The sequence below is a fragment of the Poromitra crassiceps genome, assembly GCF_964638095.1.
Source record: "Poromitra crassiceps genome assembly, chromosome: 13".
In the NCBI taxonomy this organism is placed as follows: Eukaryota; Metazoa; Chordata; class Actinopteri; order Beryciformes; family Melamphaidae; genus Poromitra; species Poromitra crassiceps.
Window position 1 is genome coordinate 20,030,419 of NC_139644.1, and position 27,604 is coordinate 20,058,022.

General features: G+C 45.3%; 1 protein-coding gene across 3 annotated transcripts in view; it reads left to right on the top strand.

Moving 5' to 3' along the window:
- Positions 1-17,944, top strand: part of asic2 (acid-sensing (proton-gated) ion channel 2) — a gene marked incomplete at its 5' end in the record, with an annotated part of 385,282 nt that extends 367,338 nt beyond the window's left edge. For 2 of the 3 annotated variants that reach the window (XM_083650270.1, XM_083650268.1), the window contains 8 exons: positions 2,328-2,455; positions 5,793-5,943; positions 6,730-6,786; positions 12,108-12,261; positions 13,417-13,508; positions 13,684-13,763; positions 14,569-14,637; positions 15,780-17,944. In XM_083650270.1, coding sequence (XP_083506396.1) covers positions 2,328-2,455; positions 5,793-5,943; positions 6,730-6,786; positions 12,108-12,261; positions 13,417-13,508; positions 13,684-13,763; positions 14,569-14,637; positions 15,780-15,881 — 833 coding nt within the window. In that variant the 3' untranslated portion in view covers positions 15,882-17,944. The remainder of the gene's footprint in view (positions 1-2,327; positions 2,456-5,792; positions 5,944-6,729; positions 6,787-12,107; positions 12,262-13,416; positions 13,509-13,683; positions 13,764-14,568; positions 14,638-15,779) is intronic. The other variant, XM_083650269.1, reaches the window with a different exon arrangement.
- Between the last annotated feature and the right edge of the window lie 9,660 nt (positions 17,945-27,604).

Consider the following 27,604-nt stretch of genomic DNA (forward strand, 5'->3'; position numbering starts at 1 on the left):
GCAGGCAGGCAGGGAGACAGGTACAGGATACAGAGAGGCAGATAAACATACTTTACTGACAACAACAGATAAGTGCACAAGACAGACTCCAATTGCAAGCACCAAGTAACTGGGGCAACATACAGTACACTATATCTGGTATATGGTAATTGGAAGTCCAGTTTGGCGCCCTCTGGTGAATCAAACTGGAGTTGTGACACCCATGCGGGTTTGAAAAGTTAGCGCTAGACTACGCTGGGCAACATTTAGAACCTTGTGGAAATGTTTCTCATGCATTTTTTCTTCCACTTTTTCTAAAAAACAAAAATAATGGCGCCAATCCAATCATCTATTGTGCCAAATTCATACAAAGATGTAGCATGACAAGACAGTGAGCCACATATTCTAATGGTATTGGACAGAGAACTGGACAGATCCAACCCTCTCTCCTCTTCACACACACATACCCACCCAGACAACACCTCAAGCCAAATTCATCCTCAATGTCAGCACGGTGGCTCGTGCTGACATTGGCGAGCCTGCCGGGCACCAGCGAGGCTGGCCCCACCACCCTCATTATCTCTCCCACACATACACACATAAAGATACAGTACACACTCTGTCTTTCCACCCATAAACACCACTTCACACATCCTCCACCCGGCACATGTTTCAACCCTCTATCTGATTCTTAGTGCGTATTCATCCCAGATGTTGCCATATTGCATTTGGCATTGCGGGTGTTTGATTGATGAGTGTTGGGCGGTAGCTGCATGTGTGTGTGTGTGTGTGTGTGTGTGTGTGTGTGTCTGTGTGTGTGTGTGTGTGTGTGTGTGTGTGTGTGTGTGTGTGTGTGTGTGTGTGTGTGTGTGTGTGTGCGCATGTGTGTGTGCGTGTGTCTGTGGTGTGTGTGTGTGTGTGTGTGTGTGTGTGTGTGTGTGTGTGTGTGCGCGCGCGTGTGTGTCTGTGTGTGTGTCCGTGTGTCTGTGTGTGTGTGTGGGGTGTGTATGTGTGTGTGTGTGTGTGTCTGTGTGGGTGTGTGTGTGTGTGTGTGTGTGTGTGGGTGTGTGTGCATGGCTTCTGTGTTTCTGAGAGACAGATCTGAAAGGCACTGATGCCATGGTTCCAGTGCGCCCCGAGGTATCAGGCGGGCGGGCAGGCTGGCTTGCAGGCAGGCTGGCTGGCAGACTGGCTGGCTGGCTGGTAGCCTGGCAGGCAGACTGGCTGGCAACCTGGCTGGCAGACTGGCTGGCAGGCTGGCTGGCTGGCTGGCTGGCTGGCAGGCAGGAGTACGCTGCCAGTTGAAAGTGAGGACATGGAGAGAGAAAATTATTGATTTCTATAAAGGCTGCTCTCTCCTTTCCCATAAATGTTAGCTCGTGGCTCTGTTAGTTCCCGTCCGAGCACTCAGCTGTATGAAGGAGAGAGAGGGTGAAAAAGTGTGTGTGCGTGTGCATGCATGCGCGGGTGTCTGTGTGTGTGTGTGTGTGTGTGTGTGTGTGTGTGTGTGTGTGTGTATGTGTGTGTGTGTGTGTGTGTGTGTATGTGTGTGAGAGAGAGAGAGAGAGAGAGAGAGAGAGAGAGAGAGAGAGTATTTCTATCCTTGTGAGGACCATGTTCTTGCAAGGATTGAAAGGCGAAGAAAATCCTCAAGTGAGAAAATGTGTGAGAAGATTGTGTCGGTCCTCTACTACAAGGTGCTGCTTTAGCATTAGGACTCGCCTTTAGGATTCATACTAGAATTAGGATGAGGTGGTGAGGGTTATGTTTCACAAATAGGAATTGATGTAGTCAATGGAATGTCCTCACAAGTATAGTACAACAAACATGTACTGTATGTGTGTGTGAGTGAGTGAGTGGCTGTTTATGCCACACTGACACACATGAAGGTGTGTCTGGCCGTTTCATCTCAGATTGTAGCATCTTGTATGTATGTTTGTGAACAAGCGTACGAGTGCTTGAACAGATAGAAGTCCTTCCCTCTAGTGTCAGTGTTGGGTCATTGGAATCTCTACTTCAATAGCTGTTTGATGTCGAGACGACTGGCCCGTCCTCCTCTGAAAGCAGTGTGATGATTAGAAAGACAATCATGAAAGCCCTCTGCTTTGACTCACAAAGCCCCGAAATGATCGACCAAAGATGGTTTCAAATAAAACAGGGACTTTAGTTTCAAAACAGCGTGTCGGTGAACAGCATCTGTTTGGGTGCAAACAGCATTTTTCGTTATTCTATTCCCTTTTCTATTCATCCGAACAGTCAATAAGCCAAAGATGCACAATATTCTGGAGATTTCTGTGTGTTTCGTGGCAGAATAAGTCAGCAGACTGCTCTGTCTGTGTCTCTTTCAGAGGATACAGCCTTCGAGGCGGGTGTGCGCGTGCAGATCCACAGCCAGGCGGAGCCCCCTTTCGTCCATGAGCTGGGCTTCGGCGTGGCCCCTGGCTTCCAGACGTTTGTCGCCACACAGGAGCAGAGGGTAGGTGTCCCTCACCTTTCCTCATGCACACTTAATAGCTTTCCTTTCATCATTCTCCCTCCTTGCGGCTCTTGTACTGAGAGAGAGAGAGAGAGAGAGAGAGAGAGAGACCTCTGTGATAAATAACTTTTCATTACAGGCATGATGGGGATGGGGAAGTGTGTGCGTGTGTTAGAGTGTGTATCCCCCCCCCCTTCAGTCGTCTCTTAGGAGATGCTGACTGACATGATAGCTTCCTCTCTGTCAGCGGGCGTGACCTTGCTTGGGCAGAGAGATGCTTCGCCCTGACTCATCCATACTCAATCACCTCAAAGCTCTCTTCCACCACGCAAGGTCAGCTCAAGTACCCCGGCACCTGTGACTGTACTGTATTTGATGCAAATAGCCTCCTCACCGCCACACGGGGATGCTGGACACTTCACAAGGTTGTTATTCCGCGTTCTCCTTTCTGCCCTGCCTGCAGGTGAACAAGCCTCAGTGGAGGCGCCTGGACTCTGGCATGCTGGATGTCTCTATAAACCCACTCCTCTGAGCCCGAACAGTTATCAATGTATTCAGCCAAAGTTACTACTGTAGTTCTCTCCTTTGGTCTCATTGTTTCTCCATCTCTATTCTGTTCTCCTTATCTACAGTGTCATTTTGTCTTTGTCTCTGCCTGTCTTCTCTCATCTCCTTCCTCCCTCCTCCATATCTGGCCTCTTTTTCTTCAGCTCTAGAAAATCATTGTCTGGCTCTCCATTGGGAGTTGGCCTGATTGCCCTTGTCTGAGCAGACAGATTTCTGTCAAGATTAATGCATAGTCCCCTAATTTTTAAAATGGCCTCTGTCTTCCGCATATCAATGAGAGTTCTCCTATTGCAACCATACTGTAGGCTGACAAAGACCGTGGAAAAAGAGGAGGTTTCTCAGAATGGTGGCAAAATTGGTGCATTTAGTGAAGTTCATTTTTAAAATGTAGAAACAAGCTTCACTTCGACAAAAAAACTTATCAGACTAGGTAATAACATTTGGTTGGAACCTCGCCTCAATATGAAGCTCAGTGTGAAGCCAAGATGGAGAGAAGCACCTCGGTGGTAAGCAGGAGAGAGGAGAAGAACTCTCTGGAGGCCTTCTATCCAGAGATGGTCAGGTCAGACCTCCTGGGTATTGAGCGTCTCTGCTCATCTCGTCAGGATGGTCCTGTGACTGGCAGTGCGAACATACTGTAGGGTCTCCTCTGCTGCCGTGCTGCGACAACACTGCCCCTCTCCACAGGCCGCCACGGTGGGAAACAGCAGATGTAGCTCCAGCTAATTAATGCAGAACTGCACTTTGTATCAGTACCAGAAGGCAGTGAGATGTCTCCTAACTTCTGGAAGAACCCTGACGGCATTTTCAAAAATGTCTTTAAAGCGATGGTGATAATGATGCGGTGGAGTGGAGTAGGTTGGCTTTATCTGGGACTGAGATTTGGGGAGGAGCTTATGGAGAAGAATACTTGTGGTGAGTTTATGAACTCATTTTGGTTCATATCAATGGGCTTATATTAAAGCCTGTCCATCAAATGAATTGTGAGCACAGTACATGTGCGCGCGCACACACACACACACACACACACACACACACACACACACACACACACACACACACACACACACACACACACACACACACACACACACACACACACACACACACACACACATACAGTACACGCACGCACGCACACAGGCAATTTCAGCTTTTAACCGTCCAGACACAGAAATTGCCCTTCAGTGAGCTTTTGACCGAGGCTGAAAGGGCACTGCGGTCCCTTGCCTGTGAAAATGATTTTTCCCCGGGAGCATTAGTCCCTCGGTGCCTCTAGTGTCGGGCCGTGGCCTGTGTGCTTCAGCTCGGCACTGTGCCGTCAGGCCGGAAAAAGAAAATTATGTGAAGAACCAAGCATGCAGATCCAAAGCCAACACGGGCAGGTGCTGAGCCCAAGGTGAAACGGGCCTTCTTTCTGCAGGCCAGAAAAACAGAACCCAACAGTGGAGGGCACCATCTGCGAGATGTGGCTCGCCAGTGTGGTGTTGTGCTTTAGTTCAAGCCCACAATTTGCATTTCAGCCCGTCCAACCAATTCTTCAGTCTAATTAAAACCCAGCCAGAACTCAAACACCCAACTTTTACAACAATGTTGCTGACCAAGTTATATAACCTCATTACAACATTGCCCCAGCATAACAGGGGAATTAAACATTGATTAATAAGCTGATGGGCGGGGCACAGGCCTGGGCTGTTATTAGATAGACCATAATGTGATCAGCAGGTGTCGCCGCGGCGACAGGTGACATCGGGCATCATCTGATTACGCAGAAATAATCACATCTTGAATCAGTCAGAGCCAACTGTAATTAGGCCGTGAGTGTAGACGAGCTGAGGTGTGAAGGTGCTTGGAAAGGTTACGCTTTGCTGAGGCGCACCTTTCTTAGTCCCCCATTAAAATTAATAGTGTCTGGAAGTCTGCATCCATCCCTCACACTTGCCGCTGGCATGGGTGAGGGCGTGTTTAATTACCACAGGAGACGTTATATACCCAGACATGGCCAGAGGCTTTGGGGATGGTGAAATATTCAGCAGGCTAGATCGCTGTTTGGATTGCATTTGAATTTTATATCTTAGCGGTTGTAGTTGACGTGATTATATCTGCATATGCACCGCATCAAACTCCCCAGGAGCGTGGGGCAGAACATCGTCCTTATAGGAGGGGGCACTGTTTCAAATTCTGTCGCTGCTAACAAGCATGCTGGGGCCAGATTTCACCTGGCAGGATGTTGGGTCTTAGCTTGATCCAAAGAAAAATGGCTATTTTGGCAGAGGGAGCCGCTTCTCCCAGGATGCACTGTAATGACAATGAATGCAACTCGGGAACAGAGGGTGGCTGGTGATGGATACCGCTTGTGCGCGGCTGGAGCGTGCTGCCTGTGTTGGGGAGCAGATGGGCCTTCACACAGTTCGTCCTGGTGTCCCTCATCCCATTCTGCTGTCCGCGTCCACGGGAGCCACAGGGGCGAGGGGAGGGAGGTGGCATTTGGAGTTTTTCTGTCCCCAAAGCTGGGTGTTTTTGCAGCCAAAGTCTGCTTATCATTGGAATGTATTCTACCCCGCCTGGTTTGTTGTAAGCTCTGTTTTGCTGCATCTCTGAGCTGGCTGCGTTTCAGAGGTGAGGGAAGGCCTTCTGGACAGAGAGCAGTACACACGATCTCTCCACGTTTTGGACCGGACACATGGAGAGACAGTCCATCTGCATCCTAGTTTTGTCTGAACTCATCTCCGGGCCCCCGGTGACCCCATGTCTCTTCTCCCTCCTGCAGCTGACCTACCTGCCTCCCCCGTGGGGAGAGTGCGAGTTCAGGGCTCTGGAGTCGGGCTTCTTCGAGGTCTACAGTGTGACGGCCTGCAGGATCGACTGCGAGACGCGCTACATCGTGGAGAACTGCAACTGCAGGATGGTGCACATGCCCGGTAGGCACCGCGGCTCCTCCTACTTCATCAAAAAATCAAGATGGAAAAAAAAAAATAGACATGGTGACGGATGCATTTAATCAAGGAAAAGTTTTGAGCAAGGTTGCACTATCTATGTGAGATTAAAAAAGTATTGAGAGGTCTAGTATTGATTTGAGAGGTCAATACTGGATTAGGTGCTGGCATATAAAACAAGTAGTGGGATTGTCTGTCTGCTGTTTACTGGCAGAAAAGACATCTCACCTCACAAAGAAGATGGACATGTTGCCCTTTTCAGGGAAGGAGAAAAAAAAGCTCTAAGTTCCTGGAAGGGTTCTGCAGTGATGGAGCTGTTTTGAGTTGTTTTTAGATTCTTGTTAGAAATTCAGCACTAAAAGGTCCAGTGTGTAGAATTGAATTGCCTCTAGCGGAACAGACTTGACAGAAATGGAATATAATATTCATAAATATTTTTTAATTAGTGTATCGGCTGATAATAAGAATCGTCGTGTTTACGTTACCTTAGAATGAGCCCTTTATATCTACAGAGGGAGCAGGTACTCTTCCACGGAGCCTGAAATGTTGCACCGCCATATTTCTACAGTAGCCCAGAATGGACAAACCAAACATTGGCCTTTCACGTTTTTCGCAGCCACCATAGGTTCTCCTACATGGTACTCCTTTTAGTTGGCTGCAATCTGCAACCTCACAGCTAGATGCCACTAAATCTAACACACTTGTCCTGTTTAAACCATCCACTGAATTTTCCTCTCTGCCTCTGTTTTCCCCAAACTATTCATACTGTAGGTGATGCTCCATTCTGCACTCCTGAGCAGTATAAAGACTGTGCCGAGCCTGCCCTTGGTAAGTACACACACACACACACACACACACACACACACACACACACACACACACACACACACACACACACACACAAGCGCAAGCATACAGACGCAAGAAGCACGGTCTGACCTGCAAAACCTGCACCACTTCCTTCCAACTTCCTTCCAACAGTCTGTCTGTGGACAGATTTTGTGAACGCGATAGCATCACAACCGTGCAATATGCAGTCACAAAACCTTACAGGTGTGTAGTTGACATCAAAATGGTGTGATCCAAGCACGGGGGCCTGGGCCCCCCACATTGCCCCACTTTACGCCCCTGGCCCACATTTGTTTTAAGTCACAGATGTCGTGGTTGGTGTGAATGATCCTACTCTCTAGTTTTGACTTGTCAATGCCGTGTTTAAATGATCAACCTGCCTTAAAGCTAAGCAATACACTGGAGATAATTTCATGCTTTCTCATCTTAAATACAGCGATAGCCTCATGAATAACAGATTAAGTCATCAGCACTCACAAATAAGTATATATCACTTTTTTAATGATCCACAGCAGCAAACAAACAGACGCATTTCAGCCCTAGGCTTTCCTCAGCATAGTCTAGGGCTGAAACAGATCTGTTTCAGCCTTGAAAGACAACTCCTTCAGCCAATCAGCATCGCCAAATCCGGTCTAAATCTGCTCAGAAGAATGCCGAAAATGTCTTTTCTGCCATGAAAATACTGGTGCATGCTCTTGTTCTTGTTTAATTGTTGTTATTGGGTCTATTTCTGCAATAACTGCACTTATGGCTGTGTTTACTCTATTAACGTAAACATTACCACTCTTTGCTTCTGGAGCCACCATACTGTTTTGCCAGCCGCATCCCTGATTGGACAGTTACATTGTCAATTACGAGGCAGGTCTCTGATTGGCCCGTGCACTTTGTAATTTCTGGAAATGGCTGGAGGCGGGCGGGAGGCCAGACTGATCCACAGAACAGAACAGAATGTGAGTTCACATCACCAGGATGGTTTACCAGGCTAGAAGTATGATGGCCACCTGCTCGGTCACACGGTCACAGAATGACACAGCGCTCATTTAAAATGCAGCAGTGCACTGCAGCACTTATTGTCTGAAAGTGATTGTGTCATCTTAAAACATGTCAATGGACTCAGAAAGGTGCATATCTACACTAAGTACTTACCTTAGTGTATATCTACTTACCTTTGGGATTCATCAAGGAAAGCAGCAGATACAGAATCTGTCTGACTGTTACTCTTGAAAGGCTCATCAAGTATTGTATGTAAGCAACATGGGAACAGATACAGTAGGATAGTGTGTTCAGTTGGATGGATGGATGGATGATAGATAGATAGATAGCTAGATAGCTAGATAGATAGATAGATAGATAGATAGATAGATAGATAGATAGATAGATAGAAGGACGGATGTACGTACAGACTGTCAGATCGATCTTGCATTGAGCTAAATAATACAACAATATAAAAGGTTTTTGCTGTTTTTCCTCTACCAAATCTTTTTTATTAATTTTGTTAGTTTCATTATTGATGGCTGTCTGAGTCGATATATTGATCTTGGTTCTCCATTCCTCACTTTCTCCATTTCAACATTTGATGAAATGGCTCTATACCTCAGTGTAGTATTTTACCTCTGTCATAGCCTCAAACTGTAGACAGAAAGAGACTCATGAAAGTCAGATGAGATGTTTCCTTTAGAATATCTAAATATCTAAATAAAATTCACTGTAAAGTATTGATGCACTTTGAAAAGTGAGGGTTTTCAGCTCACAGACCACCTCACACTCCCAGTGCCCCACTGCAATTTAAGAAACATATAGACAATTTCTTCATATTGATGCACTCATCATACCCATCAGATAATAATCATCATAATACATTTACAACTAAGAGCCTGAATTAGTCATAATATTGTAGCACAACAACCTGTAGGCCCCAGCTCAGAGCAAACAAAAATACTTCTGATTTAAATAAGCATGAGGTACAGTAATCTGTGATCTTTCTCCACCTCTATTGCCAAGTAGGAATTGCGACATCGATAGAATCTTTCTTTCTTCTCCTACACAAGTCTCTGGTTCAGATCCCGCCTCCTCACTCCTCCCAACTCATTGAGGAAAGTTAGTTTTGAAATACAGAAATCTCAGCATCTGGTGAAGTCATTGTTTGTCGAGTCTTTCGTATTCATTTTCTGCTACAGGGGCAAATCTTTCTTATTGCCCCAAGGAGAGAAAAATCAACCAGTAACCAATTTTCTTTGAGCCAAGGTCAACACACAATGATCAGGGAAGCAGCACCAAAGCTACAAAGTGCCACAACACAGGAGCAGTCGTTAACATGGACTTGAAATGGAGAAGTTATACAGTATGACACAGGTGTGCAAAAGGCGTTGGTGTTTATACCAAGACGCTCTTTTCTTCTCTCCCTGTAATTGATTTAATTTTTGGAACAGGGAGCTTTTCAGTTTAGAATTCCAGTTTGAACTTGCTGCCAATTTGCTATACCCACCAGAGAACATTCCATTTCACACGGCAAAGTTTGATTGGGTTTCCGATTCTTTAACGGTGTCACTCATGAAGTTCTGGAGACGGCACAGAAAACGTATTTAATATGAGAGAGCTGCATCGTCTGTGAACGACTTGCTTATCTGAGTTGGAAACAGTGTCTGCTTATAATTGCACAGTTACTCCTCATCCCGTGTTATGGCTATTTAGATGAACAAGAGACACGTCCTTTCATAAATATGATCCTTCAAGTGACAGTCACAGCATGAGTGTAATTGTCTCGCATAAGTGGCTATGACAATTGAGAACATTCTCTCATTCTTCTGAAACGCGTCCAAAGAGAAGCCATATTTATGCATGCTACTCAGACTCTTTTTCCTTTTATTTGAGTAGGGAATATTATGCATTAACTTTGTGAAAAAGTTGGAACAAATGTGAAATAAAAAAGGGTAATTTGGTTTGTTTTAGATTTTAAATGTGTGTGAGAGAAAGGAGAACGAGAGGTGAACAGAGGGGACAGGCTTAGAGAAAGAAATCAATGATTTGAATGCATGAGACCTTGCTCTCCTCTATCCAATAGTCTCCCATTTGAATAAAAACGAGAGTCCACGGAGAAGCCATATTTAATTTCCTCCGGCAAATACGTGACTGTGTGGTCCCGCAGGCTATTAGCGCGCCATAGGGATAGCTCAGACCTGGGGGTGTGCCATAAAGTTGTCACAGTGAGAAATAAGGCTGTTATCATTAATTCCCCCCCTACATGCTTTCAGAGTAGCATGCAATGAGGATGGATGTGTTGGCAAATTTTAAGCCCAAATTGGTAGTTATTGATAGAGGTAAAGGATTTTGAAATCTGTAGTGAAATTAGATGAGGTATTTTTTTTTAAACTCGGGAGGGAGTGGGACTTAAAAATCCAGACTCCGGCTTAAGAAAGCGAGTTGCGGTGAATGTGAACAGCCTCTCTCCTCGACTAGCTTTTTGAAGGGGCTATATTTAAAAAAGCTTGCATCACTTAGCATTACCGTCACTGCGGAGAGATGGTGTTATGTAGGAGGCTGTAGGCTTAACATGTCATCATCCCGTGCATCCGAGTTTCTTTTTCTGGGTCAAACTGCCACTGCAAAGCCCCAAATAGACGATTGCCGATTGTGCATCAGGATGTTGTCTCTGTGGGTGTTCTGGATGCTGCTTCAGAGGCTTAGTCACATGTGCTGCTTTACACTGTCTCCTCAGTCACGTGACGCAGACATTGACTTAGTCTTAAGGTTGATTTACCGTAGGGCGCTCGTCATTTTTGATACGTGTCGCTCCACAGAAATAAAAGAGTTGCACGACATTTTTCATTTATACTTCGGCAAAACGTTTCAGTCGTCTCCATGGTAACCGCGACCCGGCCCCTCCAGCCCCCCTTCTCCCAGCAACAGCGTCTCTCCCTCGACTTCACTCCGAGGAGGACCGGTTTTGACCTTCCTCTGAGTCCAAATCAGTGTGAAAACCTCTTCCCCCCCGAGCCCAACTCCCCGCCTTGGTTTTGACAGACAACGGCTCGCTTTTCTTTTCAGAGAATCGTTCCGCTCCTACGGACCTCCACTCCACCTGCAGCGAGCTCGATCAGTTTCCCCCCGGGGAAAGGCAGCTGCTGGCTGGGCAGGCTGGCTGTCAGACACTGCTACACTGACGGAATTCTCTCTCTAGCCAATCACATTTTGCGACAAAATATGTAAATACGTAACAACATTCTCCAAGTACGCCATACCAAAGAAAAGTGTCGAGAGACACTTTTATCTATCGCTAAAGATGTCGAGCATTCAAAAGGGTCAAGCGACGAGAGGGCATGGTGGCGCAGTGGTAAGCGCTGTCGCCTCACAGCTAGAGGGTCCTGGGTTCGATTCCCACCTGGGACGCTTTGAGCGCTGAAGGAGTGCGTGCCCGTCCGCATGTCCTCGAGTGCCCACCGGGTGGGGTTGTCAAAAGGGCCTTTCTGTGTGGAGTTAGCATGTTCTCCCCGTGCCCCCTGGGGGTTTCCTTCATATAGGAACCCCACACCAAAACATGCAATATCCTGGTCGCTGAAGTGGTGCCTCCTCTGGTCATTAGGGGCACCTGTTCGGAGGGAGGGGAACTCGTTGGAATAGCGTGATCCTCCCACGTGCTATGTCCTACCGGTGAAGCTTCCCCTGTCAGGTGAAAAGAAGTGGCTGGCTACTGCCCATGTCTCGGAGGAAGCATGGAGCCAGTTTCGGCTCTCCCCAGATTGGCAGAGGGTGGAGCAGCAACCAGGATAAATAAATTTAAATTAGCACTAATGGGGGATAAAAATGGGCATACCAACGGCGAAGTTTCGCTGATTTTTCAGAAATTCGCTTCCGACGTGTGCACATCTGTGGCTGTGATTGACAGGTGGGTCAAAACTTGCATCGCAATTTCGTGCCGTATATTCGCATCGCTCTTGATGTGTAAGGACCTTTAGACTCTCTCATTAGGTCTTTTCTGGAGTAAACATCTCGCAAGGGACTCAACACACAGTATCAAACATTGTTAAGGCAATGTGCGTAGGTACATGTGTTGTTGTGACTGTGTTTGTACAGTATGTATGACCCCCCATTGCCTTTAGAATAAGAAAAGAGATGCCACATGGCTGTCACCAGCAAGCACAAGGCTACAGAAGGCTGGCCTCTAAACATTTTCCCTTCATTCTCAACCCATCCTCCCACATCCTCTTCCCTCTGTCTCTCTCTCCATTGTATACTCCCCCCCCCCCCCCCCCCCCCACTGCTCTCCTCCCCCCCCCCCCCCCTCTCTCCTCTTCTCCTTGCAGCTAAGCTGTCTGCCGTGGAGGGCAGCAGCTGTATGTGCAGGACACCGTGCAACATGACCCGCTACAACAAAGAGCTGTCCATGGTGAAAATCCCCAGCAAGACCTCAGCCCGCTACCTGGAGAAGAAGTTCAACAAGTCGGAGAAGTACATCACGTGAGTCCAGCTCTCCCTGTCCGGCCGTTCAGACTCAGAGCCACTCGCTTAATGCAGTGTGGTTCTCAAACTTTTTCACGTCAAGGACCCCTAAACTGACACAGATTAGAACAAGGACCCCCATTTATAAGATTTTCTCCCAGGGTCCCCCATCTGATACGAGTCATACTGTACATTCTGTCATTGTGTTACTTATGGAGGGTATTATATTGAAAATAAATGATCCCCCTTTTTGCTGGGGACCGCAGTTTGAGAACCACTGGGTTAGTGTGTCGCTCTATTCTGACGATTGTAGACGATGCGAGAGGCTCCAGTCACATCTAGGTCTGCAGCTTTAAAGCCTTGAACAGGCAAATTATGCGTTTTCTGCTGCTCTGCATCGCCTGACATAACGATATGTCACCTTAATGAGTTAGCATAGCTGGCAACCCCTAATTAGGAACCATTAACTGAAAATAAACACAAAATAGAATTAATTATTTTCTCTTGCTGAAATTACTTTCACGCTAAAACAGCAACCCAGTGGTTGATGCAACCCTTCTGTGAGACATTTATTTCTCATTCTGCCCCACTTATTCCTAACCATGCAGGGTCACTGGAACCTGTCCCAGCCTGCATTGGGCTGAAGCAGGGAAACACTCTGGGCAGGGTGCCAGTCCATCACAGGGCAAACACAGATAGACAAACACACACACACACACACACACACACACACACACACACACACACACACACACACACACACACACACACACACACACACACACACACACACACACACACACACACACACACACACACACACACACACTCACATCAACACCTATGGGCGATTTAGACTAAATGGCCCTATCAAACCTACGACTTTCTTACTGTGAAGCAAGAAGTGCTAACCACTGAGCCACGTTTATTCCTGTCGTCTTTCAAATAATAAATGTAGATAACTAAAGCTTTGAATGGCTGTAATCAACGTCTCATTCATCTTGCCCTTGCCAGACGGAGAGGAATTCAAGAAGCAAAATCATGTCTGTATAGAGGGAAACAATGGCGCACAGAAATCTGATTGGCTGTTAATTAGCCGATGACCGTGAGAAGTTCAGTCGTGGGCCAAGTTTTGTCAGACAGGACAAATGTGGACTATTTTGCTTCTTTCAGAGACAACATCTTGGTGTTGGACGTGTTCTTTGAGGCTCTGAACTATGAGACCATCGAGCAGAAGAAAGCCTATGAGGTGGCCGGCTTGCTGGGTAGGTTTACCCTATGTTGCCTTTCTTTTCTTCTGTTTCCTCACTGTTTTTCTTTCTTTCTTTCTTTCTTTCTTTCTTTCTTTCTTTCTTTCTTTCTTTCTTTCTTTCTTTCTTTCTTTCTTTCTTTCTTTCTTTCTACTTATCTGGACATAACTGTCTCTGTGCTCTTCCACAGGTGATATTGGTGGACAGATGGGTCTTTTCATTGGAGCCAGCATCCTCACCATCCTGGAGCTATTCGACTATGCTTATGAGGTCAGTGAAGTAGCCTACTCGCTCCACACACTTTTCCCATTATGTTCACACGCACACACGCACGCACGCACGCACACACACACACAAACACCCACACACACACACACACACACACACACACACACACACACACACACACACACACACACACACACACACACACACACACACACACACACACACACACACACACACACACACACACACACACACATCTCCCCCTGGATTCCCCACGCTTGTTTGTTTTTATCAGTTCAGTATAAAACGGTTCAATCTTGTTTTTCTTCTCTGAGTAAACAGCGACCATTGAAAGAACAACCTGAAGCCGACCATGAAAGTGCGGCCATGAAAAGCACAACCTGAAGGCTGAGGACACAGACAATGTCACTGATACAAAAACAGCTAAAGAGAGAGATTTGCCTCAAAGCTGACAGAGATGAATGACTGAGCTGTACCATGAGATTTTTCCATTACCTTGGCTTTAGCGTTTGTCCCTCTTTAGAGCCTCTCACTGCTTTCATCTGCACAGAGTTCTGCCAAGCACATAATAGTCTTTTCCTCCCCGGGAGGCTCCAGGTTTGGAAAGATACCGGAGAAGTCATCTGATGGAAGAGTGAGTGTAGTCACTCTGACTTTCCTGCTTCGGCCTGCAGGTGGTGAAAGACAGGAAAAGTCATTTGATGAAAGAGTGAGTGTAGTCACTCTGACTTTCCTGCTTCGGCCTGCAGGTGGTGAAAGACACAGGAAAAGTCATTTGATGGAAGAGTGAGTGTAGTCACTTTGACCTTCCTGCTTTGGCCTACAGGTGGTGAAAGACAGGCTACTGGACCTACTGAGCAGAGAGGAGGAGGAGGAGAGTCATGGCGAGGAGGTGGTGAGATGGGACTTTTTACCTTTCACAGTCTTTTTGTCTTTCACAGAGCCAATGTGGGGAACCCAGAGTCTCTCAGCTTGACAACTAATAAGCCTCTGGGACAGACGACTGATATTTGGGGGTATGCGGTGATGTCCGTGCCAAAACGTCCGCTTCTATGCACTGCGGTCATTGTTTACAGTCCGATTGACGCGAGAATGGAGTTGGAGTTAACCGGCTGATCCTTTTTGTAGTTTTAGGTCCAAACGACATTTCCACTAATAAACAATGACAGAAGCGGAAGTGTTGACGCGCACGTCCGCTCTACATGGAATATACCTCTACCTGAAATATGGGCCATCTGTCCCGGAGTCTTATTAGTCTTATTAGTAATAACTAATGGACTCTGGCTGCCCAGATTGGGTTGGACCCAGTGGAGCGCTCACAGTGGCCTGTTTTTAGGCGCTGTATAAGAGATGGTCTCTGTCTTTGCTTGTTCATCAGAGATGGGACAGTATCTACAATTATCTGGCGATACGATTCAAGATGCGATGTTATGTGATGGTATACAAATTCAGTGACAACAAAGTCTGACTGCAGAATTCTGCTTATTTCTGAGCCACATATCCTTCTATATCGATATTTTGAGTCAAATGATCCCACTGCACTGGCAGATATTGTCACTGGTTTGAAAATAAGAAAGAAATGTCAAAACAAGTGACATTCTCTCAGATTATTCCTCTTTTGAAGTAAATGTCCTTGAACAAGTTACAGAATGCTGGCTGAAACAGGTTGTCTGCAAGTGCAGTGAGAAGATTTCACAAAGAAAAACAAAAAAATAAGCTTGATACAAGAGAAAATAGCAGTTTATAATACGTTTTTCAGTCACTTCGCTTGTTTCCGTCAAGAGTCAACACTGGTGATTTTTTTGACAACAGTGCTACCGCCATTTTGGCCTAGAAAAAAAAAGAGCCTCCTTGCACCAATGGGACAACATCAGAACGTTCATCAGAACCATGACAGTCAATCAGGGTTAGTCTCCTGCAGGCCAAAATGGCAGATTTGCGGTGCGCTGATGTGGCAATGAAACGATGTATTAGCTCTCACTTCTTATCAATGTAAGTTCTTTGTTTCCATCCTTCTAACCTTCAAATCTTTCCCAGAGCTCCTGTGACCCGGTGGCGAACCACTCAGAGGCCATCAGCCACACTGTGACGGTCCCCCTGCAGACCACCCTGGGCACCCTGGAGGAGATTGCCTGCTGAGCGCCCCCCCACCCCCCCCCCCCCAACTCCCCCACATCCCTCCCACCCCCCTTCAGAGCCACACACATCCAGAGGGTCAGGGCTCCTGCCGCTGCATGGCGCGACCATCCTCTACACAGGGGCGCGGCTGTGGGACGTTACCAGGGGCGCATCTGTGGGACGTTACCAGGGGCGCATCTGTGGGACGTTACCAAGGGCGCATCTGTGGGACGTTACCAGGGGGCGCGGAGGAGATGAGGACACACACAGGAGCTGGTGTAAGGACAGCGCTGGGCTCTTGTCACACAGCCCTGCCAGTGGCACTTAATGGGGACTAAGGAGCTGTCGGCTGGACTTATCGGTCCTCTCCGTCACCATGTACTGTACTGTATTGGGAGGGCAGCCTCTACTGTGCCAGACCTACCGAGGGGCCCTCGGTCTCCACATACACACACTCACACTCACACACAGATAGAGAGACCAGGCAGGGGGCAACGACCCTGAAGGGGGCTCATCCCTTCACAGGATATCTGTATAACACACACCATTCATACGTCGCTCACTGCCAAATGTACTGAACAATAACGGTCCAAACTGCATGCCTCGGCCGCTCTCGGATCCAGTCTCGCGCTCTACGCTGATGCGGATGCGTTCGCTGGACTGCAGTGTTGCTTTACTGTCCATGTGCACCATTTTGCTGCGTCTCTCTATCTCCAGAACAGGCCCGCGACAAGGGTCAAGATATCGAACGTAGAATGTACAGATTGAACATATGGTTGTTTGGAATCATAGTTCGGATGCGACGCAGCCATCTTGGACATTCTGATGAGTGATGAATCATTTCTTACTTAATTATCTTTGAGGAGAAGGGGTTACTTGGAAAACAACACCTGAAATCTACCATTTCTCAGCCTGCACCGCATATTTTTTTCACACGTCAGCTTCAGTTTAATCAGTTTACTAAAAGGCATGTTTGCAGTGTGGGTCCTGGGGGTGCGAAACTGACGTATTTTTGAAAGGGATGTCATATTCTTACTATACATGTTAATTCATGTGATTAAATCACTGGCTTCTGGCTGCAGCAGCTCAGCTAAATGAGATGGAATCTGACTTTGCCTGCCAGACAGCCATGTACAAAACTCTCTATTAGATGAACATGCCCAGGGCGTCCTTTAACCATCAGACCATTTAGAGGATGTGGGGGTGATATTTGGGACAGCTATTATGATCACATCAAAGATGCCATTGTGTTGTCCATCAGAGGAAAACTCCCCAGCCCAAACAATTTCCAGACTATTTTCATCCCCAGACGGCGTTTTTATGAGAACGCTCATGATTACAATGACATTGTGACGTGGGTTCAGCCAGGATGAACTAATCTTTCTCCTATCGTTGATTTGAGAGGACACAGGGTCTGCTGTATTATGGTGTACATATCTGTGTTTTTACTCCCCGGAAAAAAGACAAAAAAGAAAAACGGATACCATGTCAGTCTGTCACACACTTCATAATGCTCAGTCTGCCACTCCCAGTCACTATGAATATCCTGAAACTGGAAGTACTTTGGGTACCGTAGTTGAATGTCATGTTAAAAGCAAAAGACATATTTTGCTATGAGCACCAGTCTCCTTCTATTCAACATTGATTTTAACTAAACCTCCTGTGTCCTCAGATACATTCGTTATATCTATATGGCTTCACACCAAAAGCTTGTGAGAGACCATTGTGAAGGGGCGTATGTGTATGTTGGAGTACAGCACATACCAGACTTTTATATTTCTAGCCTATGATCATCCTAGCATGGTCTCTGTCCTCATGGCAATGTACATTATAGGTAGGAATGAATTCAAGCGCTTTGTGAGACTGTTTGAATTATGATTTCCCGTCTGTGGTTCAACCTGCTGTCTCAGTGTATGATGTCATCATGTTGTGGGTGTGGCCTCAGACGAACGTGTGATCCCCAGCCGGCCCGTGCGCCTCCGCGGCCCCGGGACGACGGGCTCTCTCTGACAATGACACTGGCTGTTACTTCGCTCTACTTTGGCTTCAGTGGTTATCGCAGGACAGCGTTTTCTCATTTTGTGATGCAGCATACAGTGTGTGTTTTTAATGTGAAACGATTAAATGAAAAAGAAAAGTGGTTTTGCAGCGGCGGCTGTCCTGTTGTGCGTGGCCTTGCAGCAGTCCTCAGTCGATGCTCCAGTCATTTACTTTTTTTCAATATTGTATTTTCAATTTTTCAGAACAGTACAAGGCAAACGAACACGCTCAGGCACGGGAAAAAACAAACAAACAAAAATGCAGGGAATGAGTTTGGTAGAAAGCAGCTGACTGTGATGACTCCTGCAGAAAGAGCTAGAGAAGCGCGAGCAGCTAAATGTAAGAGGTCCAATATGCCAATATGCCATGCAGTCTTAATACTGGCTGAACGGGCCTCAATTGATTACAGTGCCTGGACAATAGGAGAGTATTGGGAAAATCCACTTGAATCATGATCCAGCTCGCGGGTCAGGTTCTATTAAGCATCACTAGCGGTAGTATCCGTTCAGTCAATTCAATTCAACATTTTGTTTCCTCCGGCGCAGACATGCCCCGATCATATTACTCATGAATTAAAGAATGTTTTAAATGAAAGGATAATATGCAGCTGTGAGGACCGCTTGAAAAGTACAGGTCAGAGTGATGATAGTAGTTAAAGGATGTACTGTGGGCTCAGGGACCATTGTTCCCATTTTAGACTTTATTTTTAGTTTAATGTCAAAGCAAAGCAGCAATTAAACTGAGTTTACCATGTCCAATAGGATAATTGGTTGTTAGTTCTTTAAACAACATGATGATAGAGTCTGTTCTGTGCACAGGCTGCGGTTCAGACTCAGTTCACATAACAGAGATATTTACGTATCATAATTGCCTGCAGGTCAGAGAAGGTGCATCACCACCTTCCTGTCATCTACCTTCCTGAAACTATTGCTAGAGGAAGTAGCAGCTAACACCAGTAGGAGCATGCACAAACTGCTGTTTCTCTACTATACTGTGTATATGTTATATGATTTCAGCCAACCTTTGCACATGATCAATATTTTGAAAGTATAAGAGGTTCCTTACCTTAAGGCATAATACAGTACATCCAGCTAAGCTTGATCTCCTCGGCCTTTGCAGAGCATCAGGCATTACATACTATATAATGTATTTTCAGCTCCATTCACATCAGGCGAAAGGGAGTTGCTGTAAAGTGAATATATTAAAAGGAAAATGATGAGAGATAATTGGAGTATGAGCAAAGATACAGTTATATAAGGACAGGGTTAGGGTTAGGGTTAGGGAGCAATGAGGGATGTAGCAGAGAGAAAGATTGCGACCAGGCCTTAATTTGCTCTTTTCTTCTAATTGTGCCAAACACACAGTGGGTTCATCACAAGGCGGTCAGACCCACAGTTGCGATTTCCAAGACAGGCCACATCTAGGTCAACGTATTAAATCCATAATTCATACACCTAGTCACACAATGGATATTGGATTTTCAACACAAAAAACCGGAACAGGGATTGAGATGTTGATTGGGTGTGACTTGATTATCCCACTGAATTTGTCCTGTGCTGGCAGTTGAATGACTCCAATTACTAAACGGAATGAGAAAATAGTGTATGGCTATTTCAGTCCTCCTCCATATTATACGAGGGATCCGCGTGACGTCACAACCACCCAGAAATGCGGAACCCCGCGGCAGTTAAAGTATGAGTTGTGCCAAACAAACGTTAATATCTCAAAAACTATACATCACATCACTTATATTTTGACATTCTGAGTGAGAGCAGAAGTAGCTCAAGAGTCTGATGTATAATAATATGCATGTCGTGTTAACCTTGTGTGAACTGTCGCAGTTTTTAAAATGAAGTGAATCTTGTAAACAGCACAGCCTGTTAGAGTGAGACACTCAAGGCTGGCTAGGGGTCGCATTATAAAGTTACCCGTTTCCACCCAGTGACCATTGTTTACCAAAATGCTACTCGGCTGATCCCTCGTATAGAAAATGATACATCAACATAGGGGCCCTATAAATTCTTGCACCCATTGTGGCCTAGCTAGTTCCACTAGTTTAAGCATTAAACTTTACTGCATCATTGATTCCACATGGAGGCTACACTTATTGGCTGTTACCCGAGGCTGTCATATTTAATTACATGTTTACTACAGTATTTATTGCTGAGGAGAGTTGATTGCTAATTTAATCACAAACCATAGACTTAATGGGGCGCTCGTACACTACAGTAGGTGTATAGGGTCTTAATGAGCCCCAGGGAAATCAATGGCATTTGGTACACTAACCATTCCGCTAATGAAAAAACATGCATGCACCTGACCAATGCTTAGCAACTGCTGGAATGTCAATGTCACCCCGCCTTCAGGAACAGTTACAAACATATCAGGGGGAGGGATAGAGAGAGGGAGTGTGTGTGTGTGTGTGTGTGTGTGTGTGTGTGTGTGTGTGTGTGTGTGTGTGTGTGTGTGTGTGTGTGTGTGTGTTCAAAATAAACTGTAATGATTCAATAAAACAAGATTAAAGTTTGGTGTATGGCTGCATGATGATGCTCCTCCAGCGATGATGAGAGGAGGGTGTCAGGAATGCATAAAATAGAAATGCCCCACATGGGGAATCCTTCTGGAGCCATGACGGTGGTGGTGGCAGGGGAGGAGGCGGGGCAAAATGACTGGAACACGGGAACGACAGCAACCTACATACCGGTAAGAAGCAAACCACATACTAAAATACAGCACTTCAAATACTCTCAACCGCTTTACAGTAGAGTATTGGTTCAGTGGCAAAGCGAGGGAAGGTGATGGCTTGAACCCATTGGCTATAGATAGCGTGGATAACTGTGATTGGATAGGAAGGAGTATAAATGAGAGGGGCGTGGATAACTGAATGAATAGGGAGGAATGTGAACGGATGGGGCATGGCTAAGTAGTTTACATGATTGAAATTACGTCAAAGAGGCCATTTACACGTGGCACGTGGCTCGGGTGTCCTCTCAATCCGTATATAGTTGCTGTATGCGGATTGAGAGGACATATTGAGGCCATTTACACATGGCACTAACATGCGTTTTGTGTGATCAGATAGTGCTTGACCACATTAGCTTGATTTAATTTACACCTGGCGTTAGCATGTGTTTTGGGTGATCAGATTGCCATCTGATCACCATCATCATCAAAACGGGTGTCCTCTCAATCCGCATATAGTGGCGCATACAGTTGCTGTATGCGGATTGAGAGGACACATTGCATTTACAATTGTGTTCAATGTGGTCACAATGCATCCCTGACCACCTCCAGAGGTGGTTTGGCCGATCAGATCGCAATTCATACTCAATGTGTCTTGGTGGCGTTTACATCTGTACTTTCAAGTGGTGAAGCACTATCCGATTGCAATCTAATCAGAAAACGCATGTTAGTGCCAGGTGTAAATGGCCTCTAAGCAGGGCTGTAGCCAGGGATTTCGGGCCCCATGAAAGGATATCACATCGGGCCCACGGATGCCGCCGTCCGAAGGGCGATGACGGAAAATGTTGGCCATTTGGGGCCCCTGTCAGTCAAGGGCCCTTGGAATTGTCCACACTTTCCCCCCCCCTGGCTACGGCCCTGCCTCTAAGACTTCACTGTGTAAAACAAGTCAGACAGCTGCAATCTCCCATGTTCCCTCCAGCACCATACGACTGGCTAAACTCTCCATTCCTTCATTCAGATTACAGCTGTAAACTGGAGGGCACTCGGTAGAGTCAATACCTCCGCCACGCCTTTCTGCAAAGTATCATGAATCCGTTTGGAACTTAGGTGCATTTCTGTGATTGGCTACCCCCATTATCATGCCCTCTTTCAGCCAGTGGGCATGGACAGTTAATCAAGTCTTCCTTGGCCCATGACCAGGGGCGAAAACATACTCTAACCTCCAACAAAGGCCCGGCCAACTCCGTGGCGAAGGTAACCAGCATTTGTTGGGCCACGCCCACATGCACCAAAACTTTGATTTTGATCAAAACTTGCCCCTTGGTAGATTGCTATCCCCCCCCTCCAACTAGTCATGATAGAATAAAGGCTTTTCAACATAAACTCCAGTATTTTTTGTTCCTGCTCCAGTGCTCCACGCACAAGTGGCTGCAGTCTGCCTTCTTCCGGCAAGGATTTCATTTCAAACCCTTTTTCGTCAAGAGCACCTGTGTTTTTTCCTTGAGTCTTATGTGACAGAAGACCAGTGGAGCACACCACTACCTCTGTTCACAGTTTCAAATTACATTGTGAAAAAATAAGATTGACAAATTAATAACAAAAGACAGGAAAATCCACTGTGCCAAATGATGATGGATAACAGTACAGGGGGTACACGTGGGAAGCCTTTCGTGAAAGCTTTGCAGCCTATTGTTTTCCTCCCACTCATCCATCCTGGAGAAATCTGCTTGGCACAAGTTACATTATGAAAAAAGTCATCTGGGGAGATTTCTCTGTGTCCCTCATGGTATGCACCTAAAAGGCAGCGCAGATTAGATTAGATTACCGTAGGTTAGGTTAGGTTAGGTTAGATTAGATAGGTTTGCAGTGCAGAGTCAGACCACAGCTGTGTGTTGCCACGACTAGTGCTCTGATTCAATAATAGCCTACATGGCCTTTCTCAAAATGACTCCTGAGAAATAAAACAACAGTCCTCCAGATTATACCGGCTTGTCATTTCATCTCATATCTCACAAGTCAATAAACAAGGTCAAGTGTGACTTTCTCTCAAAAGCCAGAAAGCAATTAAATTAGAATTAGGATGTTGACATTATCATCAGAAAAAAAATCTGGGGTGAAAATTTGTTTTAACACGGTCTCCTGTCAAAAAAGAGCCAGATCCCATAGGCCTGGGTGTCTGGTGTTGTGATTGTGCCATCTAGTGGTGATTTATCTCACATTGTGTGACGCCATCAATGTTCCATCAACTGCTTCCTTTGTACTGCTTCATTAAAGAGGCACATAACCCATTATACTCATGGCATGACAGCTCAGTTTGCTCAAAGACAATCTAATTACATGGACAGAGAATCCAAAACTTAATCCAAGCAACTGAATTTAGTAAAGATAATCAGGTGATCAAGTGGGTATGGCAAGGTGTGCGATATTTTTTTTCGGATGATGGCGAAGGCTGGAGGCACCCTCTCTGCCTGTGATTGGCCTAGCATCAAACGTTCATCCAATCACATTCGCTTGGCTATCCTGCGTCTCTTTCTACAGTCTGTGGTCAGACAGACAGCAGTTTCGCTTGCTAGCATGCATGAAAGACGCCACTGTGTGTTTATGTTTTTGATATAGTCTGGTCTCTGGTTATTAATGCTGCCGCTACTCTTGGCAGTGCACGTATGTAGCCTACAGACAAATAAAAAAGAAAAGATAAAAGATTAATGAGAATTGATCAAGGGTTACCGGTATATAAAAACAGTGTCAATGTCCATTTACTCATTCTAACACAAGAGTGACATGTATTTGAATTGAAATATGTATCAGTATGTGGTGTTTGCCCAGCCCTTCATTGGGAAATGCAGCTTTATGGAGTGGGATCACGTGGAGATGGTCTTCAGAAACTTTGATGAGATTGACAGTAAGTAAAAATTGTTTCAGATACATAGTGTAGTTGTGGAAAAGTGTGTGTGAGTTTGGAAGAGGAGTGCACCACTAGGTGGAGACATGCATCCATAGCAGTGTTGATTTCGTAGACGAAAACTACGAGGAAAAATGTTAGTCGACTACGGTACCTATTTTCACTGGTGAAAACTAGACTAAAAAATGTTAGGGAGGGACGAATTGGGAAGAGATCCAATCAGAAGAGAAGAAGTTAAACATCTGTGTCTGTATTGCACATTCAAACCTTAAAACAATTCCAGAATAACAGATTAAAATATCTTTACAATAAGTTTGGAAATTCTAATGAATAGTTACGTTTTTTTTTTACTAAGATGAGTGTCTAACTAAGTACTTAGACACTTACCGGTAGTTGATGGAAACTTGACTAAATAAAATCAGGATGAGGTTGACTAAATATGATGAGACTTTAAGAGAATGCGGATTATAGCTCACTCAGATAAACATGTGAATGTTGTGTGATATGCAAAGGTTGTTGGTTCTATCCCAGCCTCAGGTGATTTCTTAAAAAGTACTCACATTATAAGCTGCAGCAGTGATCCTTCTTTATCACCACCAGTAGTTTGAACACTGATAGAAATAAGCTGATGAAGGAGACTAGTCAGTCCCTGACCCTAGCTCAACTCACTGGTACAAATCTCACCTGTCTCACTCTTTATGCTCGGTGTTATTGTCAGTGTGAATACAGTGTGTAGAAATCAGAAGCTTAACCCCCAACAGCTCATAGCTCAGTCGGCAGAGCGGCTGTGGTGCTGTCTCTGTAGGTAGACTGTTGGTTCGATTCCCGATGGAGGAGACATTACAGCACTCTCCTGTCTTTAACATCACCAGCGTAGCGCCTCCTACAGGCAGATACACAGAGCAACACTTTTACTTGAGTAATTAAGTTGAATCAGTACCTCTGCTTTACCAGTCTTTTTTTTACACCAATAACTGTACTTACAGTTAATAAGGGTTAGGGTTAGGGTTAGGGGCATATAAGTTCCCAAAGTATAAGGAGAGAGGTTAGGGGCATATAAGTATGATAAGTATTTATAACTTTTCTTGTTGATTTAATGATTGTTTTGCACCTGCTGCTCACGTTTGAGATACTTCTGGCTCGCCTGGAAAGAATGTGGGAGCAGCCGAGTACAGTCAGCCAATCAGAGGCAGAGAGGCGCGGGTCATGCCTTCGCCTAGCCTTCGCCATCATGGGGAAAAAAAAATCGCGCAAGGTGTGGCACTCACTGGCCATTCCTCTGCTGAATGAGTTCAAATTTGATCTAGAGCTTTTTAGCATCAGAATAGAGAACAACAGTCAAGCAGGAATGGACAGAAATCTGTTTGGAAGCAATACTTAATTGGATAAATCACATCAGGGTAGGGAAGGGTATCAGCTTTCTCCATGCTGTGTGCATTTGCTGACCTTATACATTCATAATAATAATGACTTATTCTCTGTCATCAGTCATGTCATCAGAAATGTAATCGATATAACCAGATTTGGAATCTTTGGCAAATGATAATATGGATGGACTTTAAGACTTATAGGCTAATGATATATGTATCTCCTCTCCTGTCACAGTCTGCGTTTGGCTGAGGAGATGACATGCTCAAGGAGATGACATGCTCAAGCCAGGGCAGATGTGGCAGCCTTATCTTGGGCACTAAAAGGATGTGATGATGCTAAAGATCTCAGTGTAAATCTGATGGCAGCCAGCCACACTGGGCAGAAGCTCTGCTTTGTTTTGCTTTTGGATTTCTGGCAGACGACGTGCAAGCATTGCTGCCACCCACCAGTCCACCTTTCATGTCGGGTGCTACAGGTGAAATGGTGAAATAACAACAGCCTTTGTTTTGTCTGCCAAATTATAAAAGCAGCTTATTTTTGCCAAGCCAAATGGTACATTTGTTTTTGTCAAATGGTTAAAAAACAGATCGCCTCAAGAACATCCGCTCGCTCTCATTCTCAGCTGCTGAAACTCTGATTCACACATGTATCAAGGCAAGTGTATTTATAGCACAGGCAATTCAAAGTGCTTTACATAAAATGGATCAAAAGAGCATAGTGTCTTAAATATACTGTAAGATCCAAATGGTCACAGTGCAAAATCATGAGCATATTTTACTTGTGAGTGAATCCATATGCATACTTATATCTTAAATTGTGCAGTAGCCCTATTGTGAATGATTTCTGTGTGTTTCTACCGGTTTATATTAATGCCTCTATCTTTCCTAAATCTACTTTGAACCAATTTACGCCACAGAATACTTTCTCTTGGAAATCTTACCTCAGTTCAAACCTCACTGCTGCAATCAGATCACTGCTAAATTGCACATTGTTTGATTGTTAGAAATGAGGTTCAAAGCCTCTGCCAGGTTCATCTTTCAGAACCTCATTGTCGTGTGTGTGCAAAAGCAGGTGGCGATATACTAGGAAAAAGTCACTACCAACATACAGTAGATGTAGTTTATAAATTGCAGATGTGATAGTTAGAAAAGTGGTTCAAACTTTAACCAAATCTAAGTCACAGAATATTGTCTGTTGACCTATCTGACCTCAGTTCAAGATCACTGCTCGTTTGCTGGCCTACATGAACACAAAGGGCCCTTACAGAGTTCCATCACAGCCAGTGCAGCGGTTACAGGTACAGGTATGCACTATTTTGAACGAACTCCTAAGAAGACTCACCCACATTGGCTCCAGAGTTCACATCACTACCGTTCTACAAAACCTCTGCTGGCTGCCTACTCAGCAAAGAACTGAGTTCAAATCCCATCTCAGCACCTGTAAAACCCTCGATAACTTGGACCCTTCTTTCCCTCACTGACCTGCTCCTCTCCAGGCTCAGATCAGCTGATTGCACCTAATATATAAATGCCAGACCCCCCCCCACCCCCCCACAAATAACCCCCTCTCCTTATATGGTGATACGGCATAGGCTGTTGTCTTTTCCTGGTTTTAAAGGCTGCATTAGAGTCGTGAATCGTGATGTCATTTCCTCAACTTAGCAGACTGTTCTACCTGTTTTATTATTTGCCTTTACCCACTTAGTCATTATATCCACATTACTGATGATTATTGACAAATCCCATTGTGTAAATATTTTGATAAACCACCAAGTTACAACTGAACATTTCATAGAAATGTATGTATGTATATGTATTTGGAATCGCCATAGGCCTAAAAACACCCATTGCCTAGCCCTACAAGAGCGTTGGATTTCAGCACAATTTGGGTCCCCTGGTCATTCACACAGAAGCCCACAGGAGGCAGAGTGGGCGAATCATCCTGGTTTTTCAAGAAAAGAGAGAAAGCATTTTGTGGGTGTAAGAGAAAAGTATAGCAGCTATATAACAAGTAGTGTATACTGTTCCCAGGGAGGAACAAGTAATCATAGTTTGAGCCCAACATGCCCAACACTGAAAAAGAAGAAAAAGAAAAAATGAGGCTACTGTGAATTGCTCATGGGACTGGTGAAGGAGCAGATCATTTATTTCTCTAAAAATGTAAACCGCTGTCATTGTCTTGAAGGATGGGCTGAAGGTGTGGGGCAGCTATGCAATCACTTTCTGACACTGGAACGGACAGATAATTCTCTTATCGTCCTTGGTGCATCATTCCGAGGCCCTTTGTGCTCACAATGCACAGTGCTCATCATTGATTTGTGCTTATGTCTGATTGGCAGGCAGTGTGTGGCCTCCCATATGAATTACAGAGCCAGTAAATCAGCATATTCTATCTGTCCATAATGAATGGCGGTGGATTTGAGTGTAGCCTCGCACGCTCCTTCATAGACCAACATATCTCCATGTTCTCTGCAGAGCAGCTTCTTAATGAGATTGATTGTTAGTCAGTGTAATTGGCTCTGCAGCAGCAGCAGCCTCAGGAGTCGGCACAGGGTGCATTAAAGAGTTAATTGCATGAGAGAGAAACGTGATGATCAACTCTCACAAAACCCACCAGAGCGAGGAAGAGGATGAACAAAACCCACGCTATAGAGGCAGAATAATGGATATCCTATATTTTCCAATTAGAGAGATTGGTTGGGTACGGTCTGTACAACTAGTGCAAACACCTGTTTAAAAAACTAAAG